The sequence below is a fragment of the Spermophilus citellus genome, assembly GCF_964194105.1.
Source record: "Spermophilus citellus genome assembly, chromosome: 13".
NCBI lineage: Eukaryota > Metazoa > Chordata > Mammalia > Rodentia > Sciuridae > Spermophilus > Spermophilus citellus.
In genome coordinates this window covers 98,146,537-98,168,879 of record NC_138193.1, presented here as the reverse complement: position 1 = coordinate 98,168,879, position 22,343 = coordinate 98,146,537, and the positions used below count along the sequence as shown (strand labels likewise).

The window sequence follows — 22,343 nt, the reverse complement described above, 5'->3', positions numbered from 1 at the left end:
ATGCTGTAAGGCTTTTGGTCTCAAGACCTTTCCTTTTGTTTTATGTGGGTTATATATATCAACAGAATACTAAAAATTCAAAGTTTTTTAATTTACTTATTTGTTTATTTTTGTGACAGGATTTGGCTCTGTTGCCCAGGTACTTCTTGAACTCTGGAACCTCCTTGCCTCAGCTTCCCCAGTAGGCATGATTACTATCATGTACTACAGCACTGGCTCCAAAAATTTAGTTTTAAAATATTTATTTAGTTCAGCATGGTGGCACAGGCCTATAATCCCAGCAACTCAGGAGGTCAAGGCAGGAAGATTGCAAGTTCAAAACCAGCCTCAGCAACTTATCTAGGTTCTAAGCAACTCAGTGACAGCCTATCTCTAAATAAAATACAAAATAGGGCTGAGGATGTGGTTCAGTGGTCGAGTGCCCCTGAGTTCAATCGCTACCAAATTTATTTACCTAAAAATAATGACTTTGAAGCATGTGCCTGCAGTCCTAGCCACACAGGGAGGCTGAGGCAGGAGATTTGCTCAAGCAAGAGTTCAAGTCCAGTCTGGGGAACAGTATGATTGTCTCTAAAAAGTATGGGCTGGGGTTATGACTCAGCAGTAGAGTGCTCGCCTCACATGTGCAAGGCCCTGGGTTTGATCCTCAGCACCACATAAAAATAAATAAATAAAGTCATAAAGTCATAAAAAATTAAAAAATAAAAAGTAAATAATGATAATAATAACTTCCAAAACATAAAAAGATTTAAGTGAGAAAGTGGCATTTTCTTTTTCTGCAAATATCCTTTCTGTCTGACTTAATGATGGATTCTCTTTTGTTGTGAGGAGTTTTTGTTTAGAGATCAGGCCCAGGCCTGGCACGTGCTAGGCAAGCCCTCCTCTGTTGAGCTATATCCCCAACCCCAGACAGCTTGTCCTCTTTGCTTCTCCGTTCACTGCTGTAATAGCACGCACCATGTAGCCTCTGGAAGACACCACTGTACATTCATGGAGGTGAAGCACATAACACCTCAGTATTACTAAGAAACGAGTTTTGACAGCATAACCCCCCCCCCCGAATGGCTCTCAGGAACCCCCAGTGATCCTCTAAGATTCAGTCCTTTAAAGCAGTGTATAGTTTACAATAATACTCAAGCCTTAGTGTAAGAATCATTTGGCTTTTCAAAAATGCCTATTCCTATCCCAGCAGCTTCAGAGGCTGAGGCAGGAGGATTACAAGTTCAAAGCCAGCCTCAGCACCTTATCAAGGCGCTAAGCAACTCAGCGAAACCCTGTCTCTAAGTTAAATACAAAAAAGGGCTGGGGATGTGGCTCACTGGTAGAGTGACCCTGAGTTTAATCCCTGGTACCAAAAAAAGGAAAAAAGAAAAATGCCCATTCCTGCCACCTACCACAAACGTGATGCATTTTCTCTGGGGTAGGTCCCAAATCACTGCAGGTGAAATCTTGAGTGATGCTGAGGGATATGGTGGCTGTACCATCCTCAGAAAATCCTGCACTAAGCTTCTATCCTAAGAAAATAAAGCCAGCATATGTCACCATGGACGGTGGAAGACTCCCAAAGAGAGCTGCTGTATCTCTATCCCCACAGTTTGCTCTCGCAGAGCGCCCTCCCTCCTTTAACCTGAAGTAATCATGACATAATCCTGTGCTTTGTTTCCTGTAACTCAAGTGAGACAGGGCTGGATCATTTGAATGAGATTTTTTCCTAAAGGGTCAGGAATAACAAAAGAGAACTACTTACATAACTAGATGGCATGGCTTCTCTGTCTAGTTTGTGGTCTATTTTAAGGACGCTTCCTTTCGTAGTTCCCAGCTGTCCATGTGGTAGAGGTCTTTTTATTGGAAAAAGAGGAAGAAAGGAGATCCTTTTTCCCTTTGTCCTTTACCCTAGGAAATGGGCAGGTAATACAAAATAAATGTTTACTGTCAGTAACATACAACAGTGGTAAGAGTCCTCTCTAATAAGACAAAAATGACATTCTTACAAAAAAAAAGATAAAAATCAATGAACTTCTCTTTCAAATATGGGAAATAATTTATGATTGTTCATATATGTTCGGGAATCTGTAAGATGTTTCATATAGGCCTATCATGAAGTATTTTTATTTGCATAATTAAAATGAATAGATGATTCTCCAAGTATTTGTACAAGCAGCCTTTCTTAGGATGAGATTGTTAAATATATATATATATATATATATATTATATATATATATATATATTATATATATATAATATATATATATATATCACTGGGGGCAGTGGCGTATACCTGTTATCCCAGCAGCTCAGGAGGCTGAGGCAGGAGGATCACAAGTTTAAAACCAGCCTCAGCAACTTAGTAACGCCCTAAGCAACTTAGTGAGACCCTGTCTCTAAATAAAATATTTAAAAGGGCTGTGGATGTGTCTCAGTGGTTAAACACTTCTGGGTTCAATACCTGGTACCAAAAAAAAAGAGTGTTAGATACCTACAGGAAATCCCCCCCCCCTTTGTGGAGTTTCCAGTTTATAATTCATTAACCAGGAGATAAAATGGAACTTTCTTATGTATACATATAGCGTTTGCCCCAATAAGAGGTGCCTATAAAGACTTATCATCAGCAATAACCTTCATTTTTTTAACTGTGAAAACTTGTGTTAATGTGAATAATAATCTCAAACATTTTGTGAAAAGTTAATCATCTGATAAAGCATTTTACTTGAAACGTTTGTATGTTGTAAAATTATTAAATGCACAGAATACGTAATGCAGGTTGGTTGGAAAACAAACTGGATTTGCCAAGAGAAGGAAAACTTGAAAATAAGCAAATATCTAAACAGTTGTTTCAAAGCTGTCATCAATTTCTTGAAAATAATTAGGGCTAATATATAGAAACATATTCTCATTTTAAAATTTTTGATTGAGTAGTTAAATGACTATGCATTATTGAAGTTAAAACTTATTTTATGTACTTTTCATGATGTTTCAGTGTATTGATAATATGGGTGTATCAATTTATTTCAGTGCCTTAAAGTATTTTGAATGCAATATTTTGCTAATGGTTAAAGAACTGTTCTCTTAGGAATGAAATGCTGTCCGTTAAAAGGATCTATGAAGTACTTTACATTTGTTATAAAATAGCTACACATGGATACATTTGTCATTTTTGTTTGAGTCATTTACTTTTGAGAATCAACAAAATATTAGGTGCCTTTGCTTTAACCAACATTGCTTTGATTTAATACCCAGAAATGTAAAAATGTGGTATTTTTAGTACCAACTTAATGGTTGCATTACTTTAAATCATCTTGTATCCTGAATTGAACTAGCATGAAGGCTTGTTAGTAGGAGTTTCTCCTTTATTCTTTCTCTTCCAAAGTAGAAACTAGGTTAAAAAAAAAATTGCTCATTACACTAAATCATCAAATAGAATGGCTTATTCCATAGATTAATGTTTGGCTCTTTGTCATTTGTTTTACATGTTTTTTGCACAGGTAATTTTTGTTCATTATAGAAAATTATAAAATGCAGATATGCTAAAGTGGTCTTTAAATTTCCTGAACTTATTCCACCGATCAGAGAGAACCACTGATTCAGTTCTGGTGTGAATCCTTTCAGATGTGCTATGGTTGAATATTCTATGTGTTGAAGGCTTGGTCTGAAGCCTCCAGTGCTATTAGGAGGTGGTGGAACCCTCAGGAGGTGGGGCCTACTGGGAGGAACTTGGGTCACTGAGACATGTCCTTGTAGGGGATATTGGTACCCCGAGTCCCTTCCATTTCTCTCTTTACTTCCTGGCTGCTGTGAGGCGAGCAGCCTCTTCCACCACACACTCCCACTCAGGCGCACTGCTTCACCACCGGACCCAAAAGCAACCATCAACTGACCATGAACTGAAACCTCCCCAAACCTTTCCTCTCTGTTGATTTATCTCACGTATTTGTTACAGTAACAGAAAGCTAACTGAACACAGTGTGTCAGTCCTTCCTTTTGTTTTTAATTAAGAGGCAGTTGCCTTGGTTATTTGGCTATTTTCTCTCTTGAAATCTAATTTGTCTTTTTAATTAAAAATTGCATTACAGAAGCATACCATCACTTCAAGTAGAATAACAGCCGTTAAGAAAAAATGCCGTCTAATTATATTTCTGTGCATAGGCTAGGGATGTAGCTCAATGGCAGAGCACTTGCGAGGGATGAACAAGGTCCTGGGTTCAATCCTCAGAACTTCAAAAAATAGATTATGTTTCTGTACAGTAAAAATTGATTTAACCTGCTTTCTTTCTAAATTGTGTTAGTACAGGCTGGGGTTGTGGCTCAGTGGTAGAGCGCTTACTGAGCAAGCGTGAGGCACTGGGTTCCATCCTAGCACCACACAAAAATAAACAAAGGTATTTTATCCATTTACAACTAAAAAAGTTTTTAATGTTTTTTTTAAAAATTGTGTTAGTACACACAAATAGTACAAGTACTGGGAATAAAGTCTTCCCAAACATGCAAAAACTGCATAATAAATTATGTATCTAAAAGTAGATTAGTCAAGCAGGTACAGTGGCACACACCTGTAATCCCAGCAGCAAGGCAGGAGGATCACAAGCAAGTGATTCCTTAGCAGTGCAGCAAGACCCTCAGCAACTTAGCAAGTCTCTGCCTGAAGAACTGGCAATTTAGCTAGTAGTAAAGCATGCTTTGGTTCAGTCCTCGCTACCAAAGATGGGGTGAGGAGATTATTCAAGAAACTTCATCTTTAGTTAATGTCTAATTTCCAAGGGATTAAAAATTTCACCTTTTTTTTTTGTTGTTGTTGTTGTTGTTGTTCTGGGGGTCAAACCCAAGGGTGCTTTACCATCAAGCTACATCCTTTTAGTTTTCATTTTGAGACAGGGTCTCACTGAGTTGCTAGGGCTTCCCTAAATTGCTGAGGCTGACCTTGAATTTGAGAACATCCTGCCTCAACCTCCCAAGTAGCTGGGATTACAGGTGTGCACCACTGTGCCTGGCTAGCACTTCCACTTCAATGAAGCAAACAAATTATTTTTTTAGATTAAAAAACTGAGGCACAAAAAATGACTTGCTCTAGATAAGGTAATACATCCTTTATTAGGTTTAGCTATGAAAGAAAATCCAAAATAGTTGCTTATAAAATAAAATTTATTTCCCATGCAAAATTCCAGAGAGCAGTAGGTCAGGGTGATAGGATAACATCATGAAATTATCAGACTCCCATATCATTCATTTGTAATCTCGGCGCAAATTGACTACTGGCCAGGCATGGTGGTACACACCTGTAATCTCAGTAACTCCTCACAAGTTCCAGGCCAGCCTCAGCAACTGTCTCAGTAAAAAGGGCTGGGGATATAGTTCAGTGGTAGAGCACCCCGGGGTTCAATCCCCAAAACCACAAAAATGTAAATAATTTTATTTAGCTATAAATCACATACCATGCAGTTCACCCATTTAAAGTGTGGGATCATTGGTTTTTAGTATAGCATATTGCAACATTGTACAACCATTGCCTCAATCTAATTTCAGGAAATGTTTATCCTCTCCTAAAGAAACCTCATAGCTACTCCCTGCTCCCAGTCTTAGGCAACCACAAATCTACATTCTTTATGTTTGTCTATTCTAGACATTTCAAAGGGAATCACAATAGCTGGTCTTTTTTGACTGGCTTTTTTTTTTTTTTCACTTAGTATAATGTGTTCAAGATTCACTTTGGTGTAGCAGGTATCAACCCTTCATTCCTTGTTATTGCCCAGAAATAATCCATTATATTTATATACCATATTTTATGTATCTACTCATAACCTGAGGTCATTTGGAGTTATTTCCAGTTTGGGGCAAATTTATTTTACATGTTACATATGTGTGTATACATCTATATCTATGTATCAGAGGTGTGTGTGTGTATTGCTGCTAATTAACATTTGTGTTCTAGTTTTTATGTGAACATGTTTCATTTCTCTAGGGGTTATACAGAGGAGTGGAATTGATAAAAACTCTGCTTAACATTTTGAGGAACTGACAGACTTTTCCAAGGGCCTCACCGGTTTACCTTCCCACCAGCAGTTTTTGAAGATTCTAGTTACTCTGTATTCTCCCCAGTACTTGTTGTCTGTCTTTTTTATTATAAAAGCCTTAGTGTAGCTTCGATTTTTTATTTCCCTAATGATATGAGCATCTTTTTATGTGCTTATTGTCTATTTGTATGTTTTTAAATTGGATTGCTTTCCTAATGTTATGAGCTATGTATATATCTCAGTACAAATCCATGAAAATTTGCAAGTATTTTCTCCCATTCTTTTCATTCATTGGAATTATTTGCAGCACATTTTTCATTTTGATGTAATCCAGCTTGTGCTTGTGGTATTCTAAGAAACGGTTGTTTACCCTAATATGGTGAAGATTTGCTCCTATTTTCTAAGAGTTTCATCGTTGTAACCTCGTATTAAGTTCTGGGGTACGTTTTCAGTTTTTGCACATTGTGTAGCCCCTTCTGTGTTAAGGCCCTTTCAGGGACGTTGTACACACCATTCTGCTTTTGTTCTCTGACCCAGACTTGGTTACAGGGACATAATGATCATTGCATGAGAGACTGGAAAATGTGCATTTCAGGCATCCACTGTCACATCAGGTTGAAAACCTATTCAGTCATAATCTTAACTCTGAGCAAGTCGATTCTGTTGCTTCTTGTTTGTTTATTGTGACACTGGGGACTGAACCCAGGGGCAGTCTAGCGCTGAGCTTCAACACAGGCTTGCTTTAACTGGTGTTACAAGCGTGCTCCCCTGCGATGACATTGCTTCATTTAAAAAATAAACTATTATTATATGCTGGATTTCACCCCTGGGGATTCAGCTGAAGGGTTTCCCTCTGCAGAACGCTCACTCCTTTTGGGATCCACAACATGGTCCCGAAGGGCTTACGGGGCCTTAGCCTGGTGAATTTGGTCCGTTGTGTTTCCTCTGGGAGAAATGAAACCACGAATTCTGGGGTTTCTGGCTTTCCCTGCGTGCTGCCTCTTGGGGCAGCTGCGTCTCGCACACAGCCAGCTCTCCCCGCCCCGGCCGCGCCCACTGGGCTGAGGCCACCACTCCCGCCGTTGATGACATCCAGGACAACCACCGCAGTTGGAGCTGCTGCACGATGGCAGCGCCCCCTGGATCCCCATCTGCCCAGGCTGCAGAAGCGCCGCTGTCCCAGCCCGGGGAGCAAACGGTGGAGGTGGAGATGGGCTCGGTGAGCGCCAAGCAGGGCAAGAGGGAGCGGGCTGGACTGGGCTGAGAGCGGAGGCTGTGCATACCCATGGCAGTCCCTTCTTCAGGTTGACCTAGCAGGGAGGCTGAGGACATTAGGTGTCCCAAAGATTATAGGATGGGAAATGATCTAAGTGAAATAACTTGCTGGATTCTTTCAAACAGTTCAGCAGGACCAGGGCAGGTCTCTGGTCTTATTGCCAGGCCATGGCTCTTGTCCACACACTACAAGTCTCCTGGGCAGGGAGGGCCTTTGAGCTATGCGTGAGAGGACTGCCTCCCTTTCCCAGAGTCCAGACAGATCCTGTGGCCTCAGTCTCTGCCTCAAACCCTGGTCTTGTCCAAGCACTAGGCTCTCCTTAGGGAGACTGGCCCCATAGATGACCTCCTAGTCGGCTCTTGGGGTGCAATTGAGGGCCCAAGAGGTTAGGAACCTCCAAATGGTGTGATATTGAATACAACGTGCTCCCAGCCACATAGTCAAGGTATTCTGTGGCTTCATTTGACCACCATCTCAGTTCCCTATCTTGACCTGGTGCTTACTTTCAGGGCCAGGAATTATGGCCTCCAACAAAGAAGTGAGAGCAGGGCTTGGTGGCACACATGTAGACCCAGTTACTGGGGAGGCTGAAGCAGGAGGATCACTTGATTCCAGGAGTTCAGAACCAACCTGGGCAACATAGCAGAACCCTTCTCTTTAATTAAAAAAAAAAAAGTGAATGAGAAGGCTGAATATTCTCATTTTCTAGAGAAATTTAGAAATTTGGATTGAGATTAAGGGCAAAAGGGGGAAACAACTGCTAACTGTCAATGAAGTGCCCGCATCCTCCTAACAGCCCTATGTGTCCATATATTAGTGTGAGGACACAACAGCTCAGCAAGTTCACACAGCTAGTTTGCCTAATTATAAAACTCAGTGGACTGTGAAGGGCTAATGATTTAAGTTGGTGAAACTGTCTTCCTGAAGACTCCAAGATTGTATCTTTAGTGTCAGTTGGAATTTTTTGCCTCCCCCCACCCCAGCCACCTACGCACACTGAGGATTAAACATAGGGGTGCTCTACCACTGAGCTACATCCCCAGTCCTTTTTATTTTTTGAGATAGGGTCTTGTTAAGTTGCCCTGGCTGACTTCAGACTTGTGATCCTTCTGCCTCAGCCTCCAAGTAGCTGGGCTTACAAATGTGCACCATCGCACCCGGCTTAACCATAATTCAATTTTTTTTCTTGAGGGCCTTCTATGTTCTAAAAACTTGTTAGGCCCATTTAGGGGTGAACAAGACTTCTATTATGGAGGAGAGGAAGGCTATCATGTTGAATTCTGTTGTTTAGCTTTTTTGGAAGTTGAAATAATGTTCACACAGATGTCAGAATATAACATGTCCTGCCTCAAGTGTGGTTTTCCCCCATGCATAGGAAGTATGCAAAGGGTATGATAAACCTTTATCTGGGACGACCTTCCCTTCAGAAGAACCTGCTTGTAGTGTTCAAGATACCAAAACAGGCAAGCTCTACTTCTTCCAATTCTCTCCTATCTCCAAGCAAAGGAGAAAAGAGGAGCCCCAACATCTTTTCAAGAAATAGCGTCCAATTGTTGCTAGCCATTCACTGCTTCCAAGAATATATATTGAACACTCACTATATACCAGCATTGTTCTAGGTACTGTAGATACCATGGTGAGTTACAGTTTGTGCTCTCAGAGAGCTTACATTCTGTTAGGGAATAAATAGAAAATATACCAAACAGTACACTTGAGAAACTTGAGTCGTCAGGGAATATAAAGGGTGACATTTACAAGTTTTTTTTTTCTTCCTTTTTTGTGCCTCATGCTTTACAGCTTAGCTACATCCCCAGGCCTGATGAGGTGACATTTAAACTCAGACCTGAATGAAAGGGAGTCAGCTCTTGGAAGACACAGAAGACAGGCAAAGAAATGGGAAGTACAAAGGCCCGGAGGCAGCAACAGGCTTGGTCATTTGGACTGTCAGGTGGTCCTGGCTCCTGCTGAAGGAGGGCTATTTGGAGTGAAAAGGATAGGGAAGTGGGGGCTGATCAGTGCGGGTTCTGCAGGCCTATGGTGAAGACTTGGCATTTCATTCAAAATGTTATGGCAAGCTCTTGGAGGGTTTTAAGCAAAGAAGACATGATCTGATTTATATTTTTAAAAATCACTGGCTAGCTAAGCACAGTGGCACCCACCTATAATCCTATGAACTCTGGAGGCTGAGGCAAGAAGACTGTAAGTTCGAGGCCAGTCTCAGAAACTTAGTGAGACCCTGTCTCAAGATTTTTTTAAAAGGTGACTTGCGGGGGATGTGACTCAATACTAGAGTGCCCCTGGGTCCAGTTTCCAGTACTGGACTATATAAAAACCCACATCAGCTGTTTCATGGGAGGTCAAGTTGTAAGGAACAGATGCAGAAGTGGAGAAGCCACTTACAAGTCTCTCAATGATAGATTAGACAGGGGAACTGGGGGTAAAAAAAGGAATCAATGATGTGGCCTGAGCCACTAAGCAGACTGGTGCCATTTAATGCAATAGGAACAGGGTTAGGAGCTGGTCTAGACTGTGGGATGGAAATCAGGAGGCACACTAGGCTCATGCTTATCAGGCGTCCATTGGGAGATTGCGGGTAGGCAGTCAAATCCTCAGGAGCTCCCTGGATAGCTCCGGGCTTGTGAGATAGATACATACACTCTTCTGCTCATAAACATTGTGTCAGTGATGGACTGATAAACTGTCTCTCCAGGAAAAGAAAAGGCAGTTAGAGACTCTGAATTATAATGTTTGTAAATACCCTCAGTATAGCTGATTTCAGGGGTTCAAGAACTAGCTTGCAGAAGTCCTCAGTTCTCAAAGCCCCCGCCTCATTCACTGATGAAAACAACCTTGTGAAATTGGCAGGGATATTACATTTGGCCAATGAGGAAGACAAGACTTGAAAAGAGAGAGTGATTTATTCAATGTCACACAGAGAGTAGGTGGCACAGAAGGGACTCAAGCCCAAGTCTCCTGACTCACAGTCCACTCTGATTGCTGATTCAATAAATTAAAGCAGGGTCTAGTAGGAAGTATGGGGGGAAATATAAGAAAGAACTTCCCCCTGGAAAGGTTTAGAGGTCATGGTTTAGAAATTTTTTTTGTTGTAAATTCTCTCTCACTTCCCATTAGGATCATTTTGGGACAAGATGGAGCTAAGAGGTTGCTAGAAACACCATCAAAACCTCATAGGGGGCTGGGGCTTAGTGGTAAAATGCTTGCTTGCATGTGTAAGGCAGTGGGTTCAATCCTCAGCACCACATAAAAACAAGGTATTTTTTAAAAAACATCATAGGGACTCAAGGATGCCCATGGAAGTCACGGGGGCTTGGGGAGATGTTTTATGACTCGCAGATTGGGTAGGGATGACTTACTGTGTCTCCTCAGGTCAGCAGAGCTGGTCGCCTCTCATTCTGTACGAAGGTGTGCTATGGCTTTGGTGGGATCCCCAACCAGGTAGCTTCCAGCGCCATAGCCTTTTACCTACAGCTGTTCCTTCTTGATGTGGCACAGGTGAGTGTGGGCAGTAGCCTGGGGCCCCTTGGTTGTCTGGTCTTTCATCCCCACTTGTCCTTCACCCTCCCATCCTTGATGACAGTCCTTTGATCCAAACCTAACAAAAAGCCAAATGCTATTTAGTGAATCTCCCAAGGATGTTTACTGCAGTCTGTTTATAATGCTAAAATAAGAAACATTGTTGGATGCCCAACAATATATAAGCCACTTACTTAGAAAGTAAGTGGTATTAATCCACAAAATAGACTATTGTGCTTGCAGCCATTCACAAGAGAGATCTATACCAGTTGACATGGAGAGACTTCATGATTCACTGTCAAAAATGAAAAGCTAGTTGTAGAGTATATAAAATGGCTCCATTTTAGCAAAACAAAGATGTGCACTGTGTGTGTGCATAAGTATACATGTGTCAGTATGTGATTAAAATAGTGCAGAGAAAATTATAGAAGGATATGCACCGGGTTGTTCATGTTGGCTGTAGGGTGGAATGGTGCAAGATAAAAGGTAAGCAAGAACAACTGTTTTAAAAAAAACAAGGTACTCATGATTTTTTTAAATGACACAGATCTGATCCCATTTAGATAAAATTTATAACTTCAGGTGCACATAAATGCATGAAAGGATGATTTTCAAAATGCTTTTGGCAATTGTCTCAAGATGATGGGATTTCAGATGCATTTTGCTTAATGTTTGGATTACTTGAATGTTCTTCTAAAGACTGCATCATTTATATAGTCAGAAAAACAAACATTTTTATTGTGGAAAAATGGCTACCTCTATCACCCTAGGTGCACCGTTCTTACTTGGAGCCACCTCCAGGTGAGGGCACCTCAAGTTTTGTTCAAAAGTGACTGGACCCAGTAATAATGGCAAAGTGCCAATGCACAGGAATCAGCTCCTTCTCCAACCCTTTTCACTAGCACAGATGTACCTTTGGAAGCTTCTGGATTGGTTTCTTGGGCAGGAGGTCATTGAGCAGCATTTTCCACTGTGGCTTTAGCCCCAGATGTTCCCAGGTCCCCCTTCTTGCTGACCGACAAGCCTGGATACCATCTCTGGCTCTATTGGGTCTTGGCTCTTAATCCCCTCCCCTATGGATTTCAGATTCCTGCTGCCTACGTGTCACTTGTCCTGTTTGGAGGGAAGGTGTCTGGGGCAGCTGCCGACCCTGTAGCTGGATTCTTTATCAACAGAAGCAGGAGGAGAGGGTCTGGAAGACTTATGCCCTGGTGAGCAGCCCTTTGGTTTTTAGGATCCAGGCACCTACCCCTGTCTCTGAGGTCACTATTGGTCACAGCTTGTTAGTGGACACCCTGCCAATGGTTAGAGGATGAGACTGGACTGTTTGGTACACTGGGGTCGGCCTGTGTGCCATGTTCAGAGACATTCTTGGGGACTGTTCCTTAGCAGAGGGCATAGGACTAGACAAGTCTCTTCAGGCTCCCAGACCTGGCCTGTGGCTCAGTGTGGTCAGGCTAGGCTGGAAGCCAGGGAAGGTCTCAGAGGAAGTGCAACTGGCTTGTGCCCCAGTGCTCTTAAACTGGGACTGGCACCACTGAGCACCCACGTGCCCCAGTCAGAGTCCCAGCAATGAATGCCCCGTCCCCAACTCTCCACTCTACTCCTTGCTTCCCTCTCCATGGCTCCCACTCCGAGAGCCCCAGCCCAGGGCAACCCCAGGGGCAGAGAAGGGTGTCCCCAACCTGGTGCTGCAGGTGCTTCACTGTGTGCTTTTTAGGATGCTCGGCTGCACACCCTTCATCGCTCTGGCCTACTTCTTCCTGTGGTTCCTGCCCCCCTTCACCAGCCTGCGTGGCCTCTGGTATACCACCTTCTACTGCCTGTTCCAGGCTACGGCCACGGTAAGCAGGTATCCTCCCTTCCTCCCCTGGTTCTGAGAAACCTCACTGCTGTGGCCAATACTGGGACTGGGGGCTTGGGGACCACACTGCTCTCACCCCCCCCCCCACCAGTGCCTAGACACTTAAAATTAGCTCTGCTGTCCCTACTTGGGCCAGGTGCCCTCTCCTGCTTTTAAGCCCCTATCTCTGAGCTTAGGTAACCAGCATGCATACAGCAGATTGATTCCTAGGTACCAGGATGGGACAGGATGGCTGTGGGCCTTTGTGTGGCACAGTGGGGTTTCTACTTGGTGATCTGCATGGTGAGGGCCATCTTGAGCTCTGCTGGCCTCCCCAGTTCTTCCAGGTGCCCTACACAGCGCTCACTATGCTCCTCACCCCCAGTCCCACGGAGCGGGATTCTGCTACCGCATACCGTAAGTGCAGCCCTGGGGTTGGGTGAGGACGATGCCCTGGGAACTGCTACTGGCTCACTCACCTTGCACATGCTCTGTCTCCAGGGATAACCATGGAGATGGTGGGGACACTGATGGGAGCCACTGTCCATGGGTTCATTGTGTCTGGTGCCCACCGGTCCAACCACTGTGTGGACACTGAGCTCCCAGTGCCTGCTGCTATCTCCCCGGATGCCGTGAGTGTCCAAGGTGGCCAGGATCCCCTCTGCGGAGTTACTTCCTTCCTCTAGGGCTACTTCTCTCCACACCTTGTCTCTTCATCTTTGAGGCAGGGGGCTCACTGCACCCTCATTCCTTCCCTGCTCCCCTAGCTAAGTGCATGAGTCCCAAGTGCAGGCCCACTGCCCTTTGCTAAATCCTGGGTTCTTGCTCATCATAAAACAAAACAGTGGGTCAGCAGGCCACCTGGAGGGAGGAGGCTACCACCAGAGAAAGGACTATTGAGGGGGCACACCAGGAAAGGGCACACCAGGAAGCGGCAGGAAGTGTACAGCAGGGAGGGGGCAGAAGGGTTTGTTGTGCTTTCATGGTCCTCCTATGGCCCTTTCCCAACCCCAACCCCAACCAGCTGACCCCAATGTGAAGTGAGAAGTGGAAACGGGGAACAAGCTTCTTCCTCTCCCCTTAGAGTAGGTCCTTCCTCAGCAATTAGGGGATGCACATCTATTTTTTCCATCATGTTTATCTTCTATGTCTTCCCTTTTTCCTTAAGCAAATGACACTGTTATCCTCCAGAACCCTAAGCATACCTTTACTCCTCCCTCTGAACCATCCAAACTACTACAAACTCTGTCTGCTTTTCCAACCACAAACCTAGACGCTGTTCAGCTTGCCTACATTGCCCTGCCATTCACTGGCCAGGTCCCCATCATCCCCACCCCAGCTACTACATCAGCCTCCTCCAGGCCCCCACTGGCCCCAGCAGCAGAGTCAGGGGACATTTTCTTGTTCTTTTTTTGTTTTGTTTTGTTTTTGGTACTAGGGATTGAACCTGGGGGCCACATTCCCAGCCCTTTTTTATTTTGTGTTAGGGTCTCACTAAGTTACTGTGGCTGTCCTTGAACTTGAGATCCTCCTACCTCAGCCTCCCATCAAGGAACATTTTCAGAGTTTGAATATGGGTAGCCCTTGTCTTCAGGATTAGGTACAGCCCACCCCTCCTCAGGCTTGGCTATGGGCCTCCTCTTTATGTTCTCTGAACCCTTTCATGTTGGTATTTTTGTTTGCTTTTAAATTAGTATTTCCTATTTATAAGGAGTAAGAGCAACAGGCTGAGAACCCATCTTCAGAGGTGGATGCTCATGTTAATAGAGGCCAAAACTCTTGGTAGCTCACATTCTGTTGTCCCATCAGACTTCACTTATCAATACAAATTCACAGATAAAATTATCAAGCTCTCAGGCTGGGGCTATAGCTTAGTGGCAGAGTGCTTGCCTAGCACTTGCCTAATGTGTGAGGCACTGGGTTCAATCTTTAGCACCACATAAAAATAAATAAAATAAAGGCATCTGTCCATCTACAATTACAAAAAAAAAATTTAATTATCAAGCTTTTCAAGACCATGACAAGAGAGCATTAAACTCCAAGCACAGCACCCTGCTGAACTGTATGCACTGCACCTGGGAGAGCTATCCCACCCTCCCCTTCCAGGGCAATTTTTATTACCTATGTATTTCCCCTGAATAGGTAGTGCTGTTCTGTTTTGTTCATCTGGGTCATCGTGTGTCACACTGCTATAAATGTCTACCCACAGATCTGTCACACACACAGTCCCTTATCATGGATGGGCCAGGTCACTTATTCATCATCATAACCTCAGGGTCTAGCATGCAGACGTCAGTGGCAATGTATGTTTGCTAAGTGAAATGAGAAAGTGAATGCTCTGACCCCTGGTGGCATCAGTGCCTCCTTTCCAGGCAGGAAGCACAGGGTCAGCAGAACTGGATGTGTGTGAAGGACCATTCTGGGCCCTTAAGAGAGGGACCCAGCACCTGGGGCTTGAGCTGAGGTTCCTCTGCTCCACTGGGAGGTACTCCGGCCCTGCCTCCCTGGGTTGGAGACATCACCCCCAGCCCAGTTCTGTCCTGTCCCACAGACTCGTCTCTACTCCATTGCAGCCACCGTGGTGGTGGTGACTTACCACGTTTGCAGCGGTTTGCTCTGCCTAGGGGTGAAGGAGCAGCCAGGTATGGAGGCACTGCAAGGAAATGGGAGGCCAGAACTGGAAGCAGGACTCCTCTTGGGGGTGGGTTTTGGTGTTGAATCCTACCAAGCCAAGATGTCACCTTCCTGTGTTGCAGATCCTTCTGCCTCTGCTTCAGGCCAAGGCCTGGGCTTCCTGGCTGGGCTGGGCCTCACTGCCCAGCACCCACCCTATCTGAAGCTAGTGGTCTCCTTCCTGTTCATCTCAACTGCTATTCAGGTATCTCTGGCCACCTGATCCCCTCTCTTGCATAGGTCCAGAGTTCAGTCTTTTGGCTTGAGTTTTGTAGGGGGGAACCTGGGGTGGGTCTTCAGCTCAGAGAAATGTGCTGGGAAAAGAGTCAGGTGGGGATTGGGGGCCTTAAGCCCTAGGAAGCTGACAGTGTCTGGGGTGGTTTCCTCTTATGTTACCTGAAGTTTAGTCAAGTCCAACTGGTCTTAGCTGTGCAGGGGGTGATGATAAACTAGGAATAGTGCTTCTGTCTGTTGGGGAAAAGCGTCTTTTGTGGGGTGACTGCATGATGCTGACAGTGACCTGAGCTCAAGATCCCAAAGAGGCCAGACTTGAGACCCTGTCCCTGCCCCTGATTTCTGAGTTTCTGCCATTCCCTGCATATGCCCACCTCCCGTTCACCGCCTCAGGTAGAGCAGAGCTACCTGGTCCTGTTCTGTACTCACGCCTCCCGGCTCCACGACCACGTCCAAAACTTGGTGCTCATCATCCTGGTGAGGGGACCTGGGTGGTGAAGGCCAGGGCACCTAAGGCCCTGAGCTGGGGATGTGTGGCATTGTTCTAACGGTCAACATTCTGTAGTTGGCTTTGGTCTTAGTCACCTACAGTAGAGGGTGGAACTGGGAGCAGAGTCGAGGTTAATAGCTGCTAATTCAAACCAGGGGCAAGGTCATGGTTGGGCTTTGAGGTGCTGGGTCGAGTGCTGGCTGCAGGGCCTTGCTGTGATGCTGCTGTCTGCCACAGGTCTCAGCTGTGCTGAGCACCCCCTTGTGGGAGTGGGTTCTCCAGCGATTTGGGAAGAGGACACCAGCCTTCGGGATCTTTGTGAGTGAGAAGGAAGGCTAGGGGTGCCTGGGGAGGTGACCGTGCCTGGGTTTCCTGAAGCCGGCAGGGCTCAATCTGTGTCTGGACTTTGTGTCTGCTGACCAGGCCCAGGGCTCAAAGAGCAGTGAGTGTGGGAATGAAAGAACAAGCCCAGGTAGTGGGTGGAGGGACCAGCCTGTGTGTCTGTCTCCCCCAGATGATGGTGCCTTTTGCAATCTTACTGGCTGCTATGCCCACAGCACCTGTGGCATATGTTGTGGCCTTTGTCTCTGGTGTGAGCACTGCTGTGTCCTTGCTGCTACCATGGTAGGCTGGGTGAAGGGAAGGGGAGATATCTATTCCTTTGGGCTAACCTGCTGTCCTGGGTCCACCCTGAGCAGGAGATAAAGGCCACAAGTTCCCTCCTTAGAATCCTCCTAAAGGGCACCAATGGCGAGAATGGTGGGGGTGGGGAATACAAGCACACAAACTTCTGGCTCTCTGGGGGTCTGTCCTGGTTTTGAGCACAGAAGACTGACACATTTGTCTCCAGAGAGCCCACAGGCTGCTGCTGTCAAGGGGATGAAGAATGCTAACTCCATGCACCTGTTCCCAGGTCCATTCTGCCAGATGTGGTGGATGATTTCCAGCTGCAGCACCGGCACGGCCCTGGCCTAGAGACCATCTTCTATGCATCCTATGTTTTCTTCACCAAACTTTCAAGCGCTGGCGCCTTGGGCATCTCCACCCTCAGTCTGCAGTCAGTCCAGGGCTGGGTATACCAGAGGCACAAAAAAACAGTGGGAAGAGGGCAAATCCCCCTCTCTTCCCAACTAGGGGCTACCCATAGAGAGTGTGGGGAACCTGGTGCACATGACTTGGAGCCTTTCTTAGAGTCTGTACCACCTCCCAAGCCCCTGCTGCCAGTCTTTCCTGCTCTCCTCGACATTCCCTCCTCCACCATTAGGCTGATCTGGCCAGGAAATATTAAGTCACATTTCAGGAGAGTGTGGGGGTGGGTATCTGTGAGCCCCCCACCCAGGCTCTGAAGGATATGACTGTTGGGGTGGGGTGGTATTTCTCCAGGTTTGCAGGATATAAGGCAGGAGCCTGCAAGCAGGCAGAGGAAGTAGTGGTCACCCTCAAAGTCCTCATCGGTGCTGTGCCCACCTGCATGATCCTGGCTGGTCTGTGCATCCTCATGGTTGGCCCCACTCCCAAGGTGCCAAGTCAGGACACCTCCTTCCAGCTAAGCCTTCGGAGGTAGGCAGCCCGGGTACACTGATCAAAACAGACAGGGAGACACACGAATGACCTAACATCAGCCTACAGTTTTGCTGTGCCACCCAGCTGAGCCGTTCTGCCTTTAGAAGACTCAGCTTCAGTGACACTATTTGGTCCTCTATTTTCTTCTACTCTGGTCTCTTTTTATTTTTTTGCCTTTCTTTTTTTTTTTTTGCGGGGGGGTACTAGGGATTAAACTCAGGGGCACTTGGTCACTGAGCTATATCCCCAGCCCTATTTTGTATTTTATTAGAGACAGGGTCTTACTGAGTTGCTTAGTGCCTCGCTTTTGCTGATGCTGGCTTTGAACTCACAATCCTCTTGCCTCGGCCTCCTGAACCACTGGGATTATAGGCCTGCATCACCACCCTTGGTCTCTGGCGCCCTCCCTTCCTAGGACTATCTAGTAGATGGGGGTATGTGAGGGTTCCCTCTTTGATCCTCTATTCTTTTGTTTCCCATCCCCCTCATACCTCATCTACTTGTGTGACCTAGAGCACCTCATACTTGGTGGCTCCTAAAGCTGCCCTCTACTTTGAACTTCAAGTTCCACATCCACATATTTCACTCATTTGGACATGTGTACCTGCTATCCCACAGCATGACAATCAGGCTCAGTAGGCCCTAAACTTAACTCTTTTCTTCCCCTCAACTCCTCCTGCATCTGTCTCAGTGAATGGCACCAACATCCACTCTATAGCCAAACCCGGAAGTCTCTTGCGCTTCCTTCCCATGGAGCAGTCCTCCCAGCCTGTCCTCCCCCTGCCAGAGCACAATCCCACTGCACGGGGAAGGTCTGCTCACTGTCTGGTCTTCCCAGAAAAATGTGTGGGTCCTGAAGGCTGGGACTATTGTTCTATCCATTTTTGTACCCCAGGAGAGGAATACGACCCGAGGCCAAGTAGATACTCAGGGAATGCACGAACCATATCACCACGTCCAGCCCAGCAGACTCATTAGTAAGCAGATATCCTACACTTAAAGCACATGGGCAAGTGTCCACACACAGCACCACACAGGGTGGCAGTAAGTGGCATCATCTGCTCCTCACGGCTCAGTGTTGGTGTCCTTGGACTATTCAAAAGAGTAATACTGAAGACTGAGGTTGTGGCTCAGTGGTAGAGTGAGGTACTGGGTTTGAACCTCAGCACCACATAAAATAAAGGCATTGTATCCATCTACAACTTAAAAAAAAAAAAAAAAAAGAGTACTACTGAGATCATGCACCTCACCCAGGCAGTGCCAGCCAGGCAGGGAAATGTTTGGTGGGAGATGGAGGAAGAGGGTGGCAGCTTCAAGGGGGCTGTGAAAAGGGAGGTTGCTTGGAAGATAAGGAACTGCCACTCAGACTTCCAGGAGGCTCTGTGGCAGGGCAGAGGCTCACCTTACCCTCATCTTTCTCCTTGTCTTTCCCTTTCTACAGGAGGACCAGCTACAGCCTCGCTTAAAATTTGAAGGACACGCACCTGTAATCCCAGCAACCCCAGGAGTCTGAGGCAAGAAGATCACAAGTTTGATGCCAGTCTGAGCAACTTAGGAAGACCCTGTCTCAAAATAAAAAATTTTAAAAGGGCTAGGGATATAGCTAGTGGTAGAGCACCCCATGGATTCAATCCCAGAACCAGAAAAGGAAGTGTGAGAGAACTTCCCATGAGCTGGCACAGCAGGAACCTGTGTTTTAGAGGTCTTAAGTCCCTCTCCCGACTCAGCCCTTGAGCACCTACCTAACAGTTGAGCCCACAGCATTTGCTGGCGTGTGGAGTCTTCAGTAAATCTTCCCTGAGTCTCCCAAAAAAACTGGTCTGGGCTTCAAAATCCCAACATGGCATCTCTCACCTGTCAACCAGACTCTCTCACATAGGTCTGCACCTCTGACTACCCAGCCCCAGGCAGCCTTTGATGTGAAAAGCATCCTAATAGCAACTATTTCTGGAAAAAAGAAGCCCTATCCAGCCTGGCCTACAACTCTCTACGGTAATACTAGGCCCAACCAAGATGATTAGATGGCAAAATTCCAACAGAAGGACAGACATACAGACTCTTTAGTTCTGAGGCTCCAGTGGACATCTGAAGACACAGAAACTAGCCACTCTGGAGACTGAGGCAGGAGGACCACAAGTTCAACACCAGCAACTTAGTGAGACTCTGCCTCAAAAAATAAAAAAGAGGGCTGAGGATGGAACTCAGTGGTAGAATGCTCCTGGGTTTAATCCCCAGTACCTCAAAAGAAAAAAAAATATCCACTCATAATGGATTTAAGATTTATAAGATAAGGAATTATTAGAAGAAAACAGCAGAATACTGATTAAAGACATAAATGTGAAAGATAAAATTCCCATAAAAAGGAAAGATAAACAGGATTTCATTAAAATTAAGAATTGTAATGCATTTCGCTGTTTTATATAAATAAAAATAAATAAATAAATAAAAACTTATGGGTTATAAAAAAAATTAAATGTTCAAAAAAATACCATAAAGAAAGAAAATGGACAAAGATAACTGGCAACAAATATTAATGACATCTAGAATCTGTTAAGAATCCCTGCTTTGAGGCTGGGGTTGTGGCTCCAGTGGTACAGCGCTTGCCTAGCACATGTGAGGTACAGGGTTCAATCCTCAGAACTACATAAAAATAAATAAAATAAAGGTATTGTGTCCATCTACAACTAAAAATAATATTTTTAAATGTAAATAAATAATAAAAAAGAACCTTGCTTGCATACGCACACTCTCTTTGCTTCCTGGCTGTAATATCTTGGGCTGCTTTCCTCTGCCAGGCCCTCTGACTATGATGTTCTGCCTCACTCCAGGCCCACAGCTATGGAGTCAGCTGACAGTGGACGGATCCTCTGAAACCCATTCACAAATGAAAAAAACATTCGCTCTTTGACTTTCTGGGTCTGGATTATTTCACTTAGCATGATGTTCCCCAGTTCCATCCACTTACCAACAAATGACATAATTTCATTTTTCTTTATGGCTAAGTAAACTCCATTATGTATACATAAAACAACAACAACAAAAGTCCTTAGAACATGAAAAAGATAACAAAAATTTGAGCAAAAGACATGAACAGGCATTTTGTAAAACAGAAAACTTGAATGGCTAATAAATATCTAGATCATCTCTGGTGCATAAGAAAAAAATTAGGATCATAGTAAGATACCATTTAAAATTACTAGGCTATCTATACTGGGGTTGTGGCTCAGTGGTAGAATGCTCACCTAGCATGCACGAGGCACTGGGTTCTATCCTCGGCACCACATTAAAAAATAAATAAAATGAAGGTATTGTGTTCAACTACTTCTAAAAAATAAATATTTTTTAAAAATTAAAAAAAATTACTAGGCTATCAAAAATTAAGCCACATTGAGTTCAGCCTGGGTAATTTAGTCAGAACCTGTATTAAAATGAAAAACAGAGGGGCTAAAGTTGTGGCTCAGTGGTAGAACACCTGCCTAGCACATGTGAGGTACTGGGTTTGATCCTCAGCACCAAATAAAAATGAATAAAATAAAGGTATTGTGTCCATCTACAACTATTTTTAATATTTAAAAATTATTAAAAAATAAAAAAAATAAGAAAGGGCTGGTGATGAAGCTCAGTGGTAAAGCATCCCTGGGTTCAACCCCTAGTACCACAAAAACAAAGTTAAAAAAACTCTAATTAAAAAATCAGAGTTAAATTTACATACTTTTGTGATTCCAACTCTATTTCTAGATAAAAGACACTAGAAAGACCTCAAACACTTGCTTAAGGAAGTGGTGAAACTCCTTTTTATGAATGAAGAAATGATAATTTCAATCATCAAGATGTTAGTGATAGCTGGGCACAGTGAAGCATACCTGCAACCCCAGCTACTCACAAGACTAAGGCAGGGCTGGGTGTGTGGCTCAGTGGCAGAACACTTGCCTCGCATGTGTGAGCCACTGGGTTTGAGTAAGGAAATGAAATAAAGGTCCATCAACAACTAAAAAAAAAAAAAAAAATGAAAAAAAAAATAAATAAATAAAAGACTAAGGCAGGAGGATTGCAGTTTCAAGGCCAGCCTGGACAATTTTGCAAGAGTTTGTCTCTAATTTTTCAAAATAGTTTAGGTATGTAGCTCAGTGTTGGAGTGCTTATGTAGCATGAATGAGTCCCTGAGTTCAATACCTAGTACCACATACATAAACAAACACACGCAAAAGACATTAGTTACCTCTGGTGCTATGGAGTCAGGATTAAGTAAGGACATGGGGGCTTAAATAGTTTCTGGTAATGTCCTGGTTCTTAAATTAGGTAGTGGGCTCTTTAATGATAAGTTACCCTATTCTGTATATAATTGCAAGAATTAAATAATACCCATTCAAAAATTGAGAAAATTTGGGTATAAAATGTAATTTGTAAATACCATTTTCCTTGCAAAATACTTTCAATATAATATTCAAAAACAATTTAAAGGATTTAGCTCTTCTTCCCCTAACACCAGAGCCAACAAATATTGGGTTGTTTTCTATTGTTCCAATGACTACACTAATAGCAGAGGCCAAGGAAACATCTTTTGTATAAGACTTGTCATGGATTCAGATGTTTTAAAGATATAATTTATATTCTGGACTATATTCACAAGAAGCAGAAACACAAAAACAACATACACATATGTAAAATCAAGAACATTTCTCTATACCACTAACAACTGCAAAGAAAATACCAAAACAGCCACAA

General features: G+C 44.3%; 2 protein-coding genes across 4 annotated transcripts in view; one reads left to right on the top strand and one right to left on the bottom strand.

Moving 5' to 3' along the window:
• Positions 1–7,801: 7,801 nt before the first annotated feature.
• On the top strand, positions 7,802–19,861 carry MFSD2B (MFSD2 lysolipid transporter B, sphingolipid; the record flags this gene model as incomplete). Its single annotated transcript, XM_081265166.1, has 13 exons — positions 7,802–7,819; positions 10,669–10,794; positions 11,902–12,026; positions 12,536–12,659; positions 12,997–13,075; positions 13,160–13,290; positions 15,210–15,536; positions 15,959–16,042; positions 16,293–16,373; positions 16,570–16,679; positions 16,969–17,112; positions 17,439–17,615; positions 19,060–19,861. The coding sequence occupies 13 exons, from the start codon at positions 7,802–7,804 to the stop codon at positions 19,082–19,084; spliced, it is 1,551 nt and encodes a 516-aa protein (XP_081121292.1). The 3' UTR covers positions 19,085–19,861.
• The window catches only part of WDCP (WD repeat and coiled coil containing), a 23,377-nt gene continuing 18,021 nt past the window's right edge, over positions 16,988–22,343 (bottom strand). Inside the window, exons 5-7 of one of the 3 annotated variants that reach the window (XR_014018427.1) lie at positions 20,364–20,485; positions 17,523–17,633; positions 16,988–17,124 (exon numbers count right to left, since the gene is read on the bottom strand). Coding sequence is in view for 1 of the 3 variants with exons in the window: in XM_081263828.1 (XP_081119954.1) it covers positions 20,438–20,485 (48 nt within the window). In the remaining 2 variants the exon portion in view is untranslated. Of the gene's footprint in view, positions 17,125–17,522; positions 17,634–20,053; positions 20,486–22,343 lie in introns of those variants that run through there. The other 2 variants (XM_081263828.1, XM_081263830.1) reach the window with 2 other exon arrangements.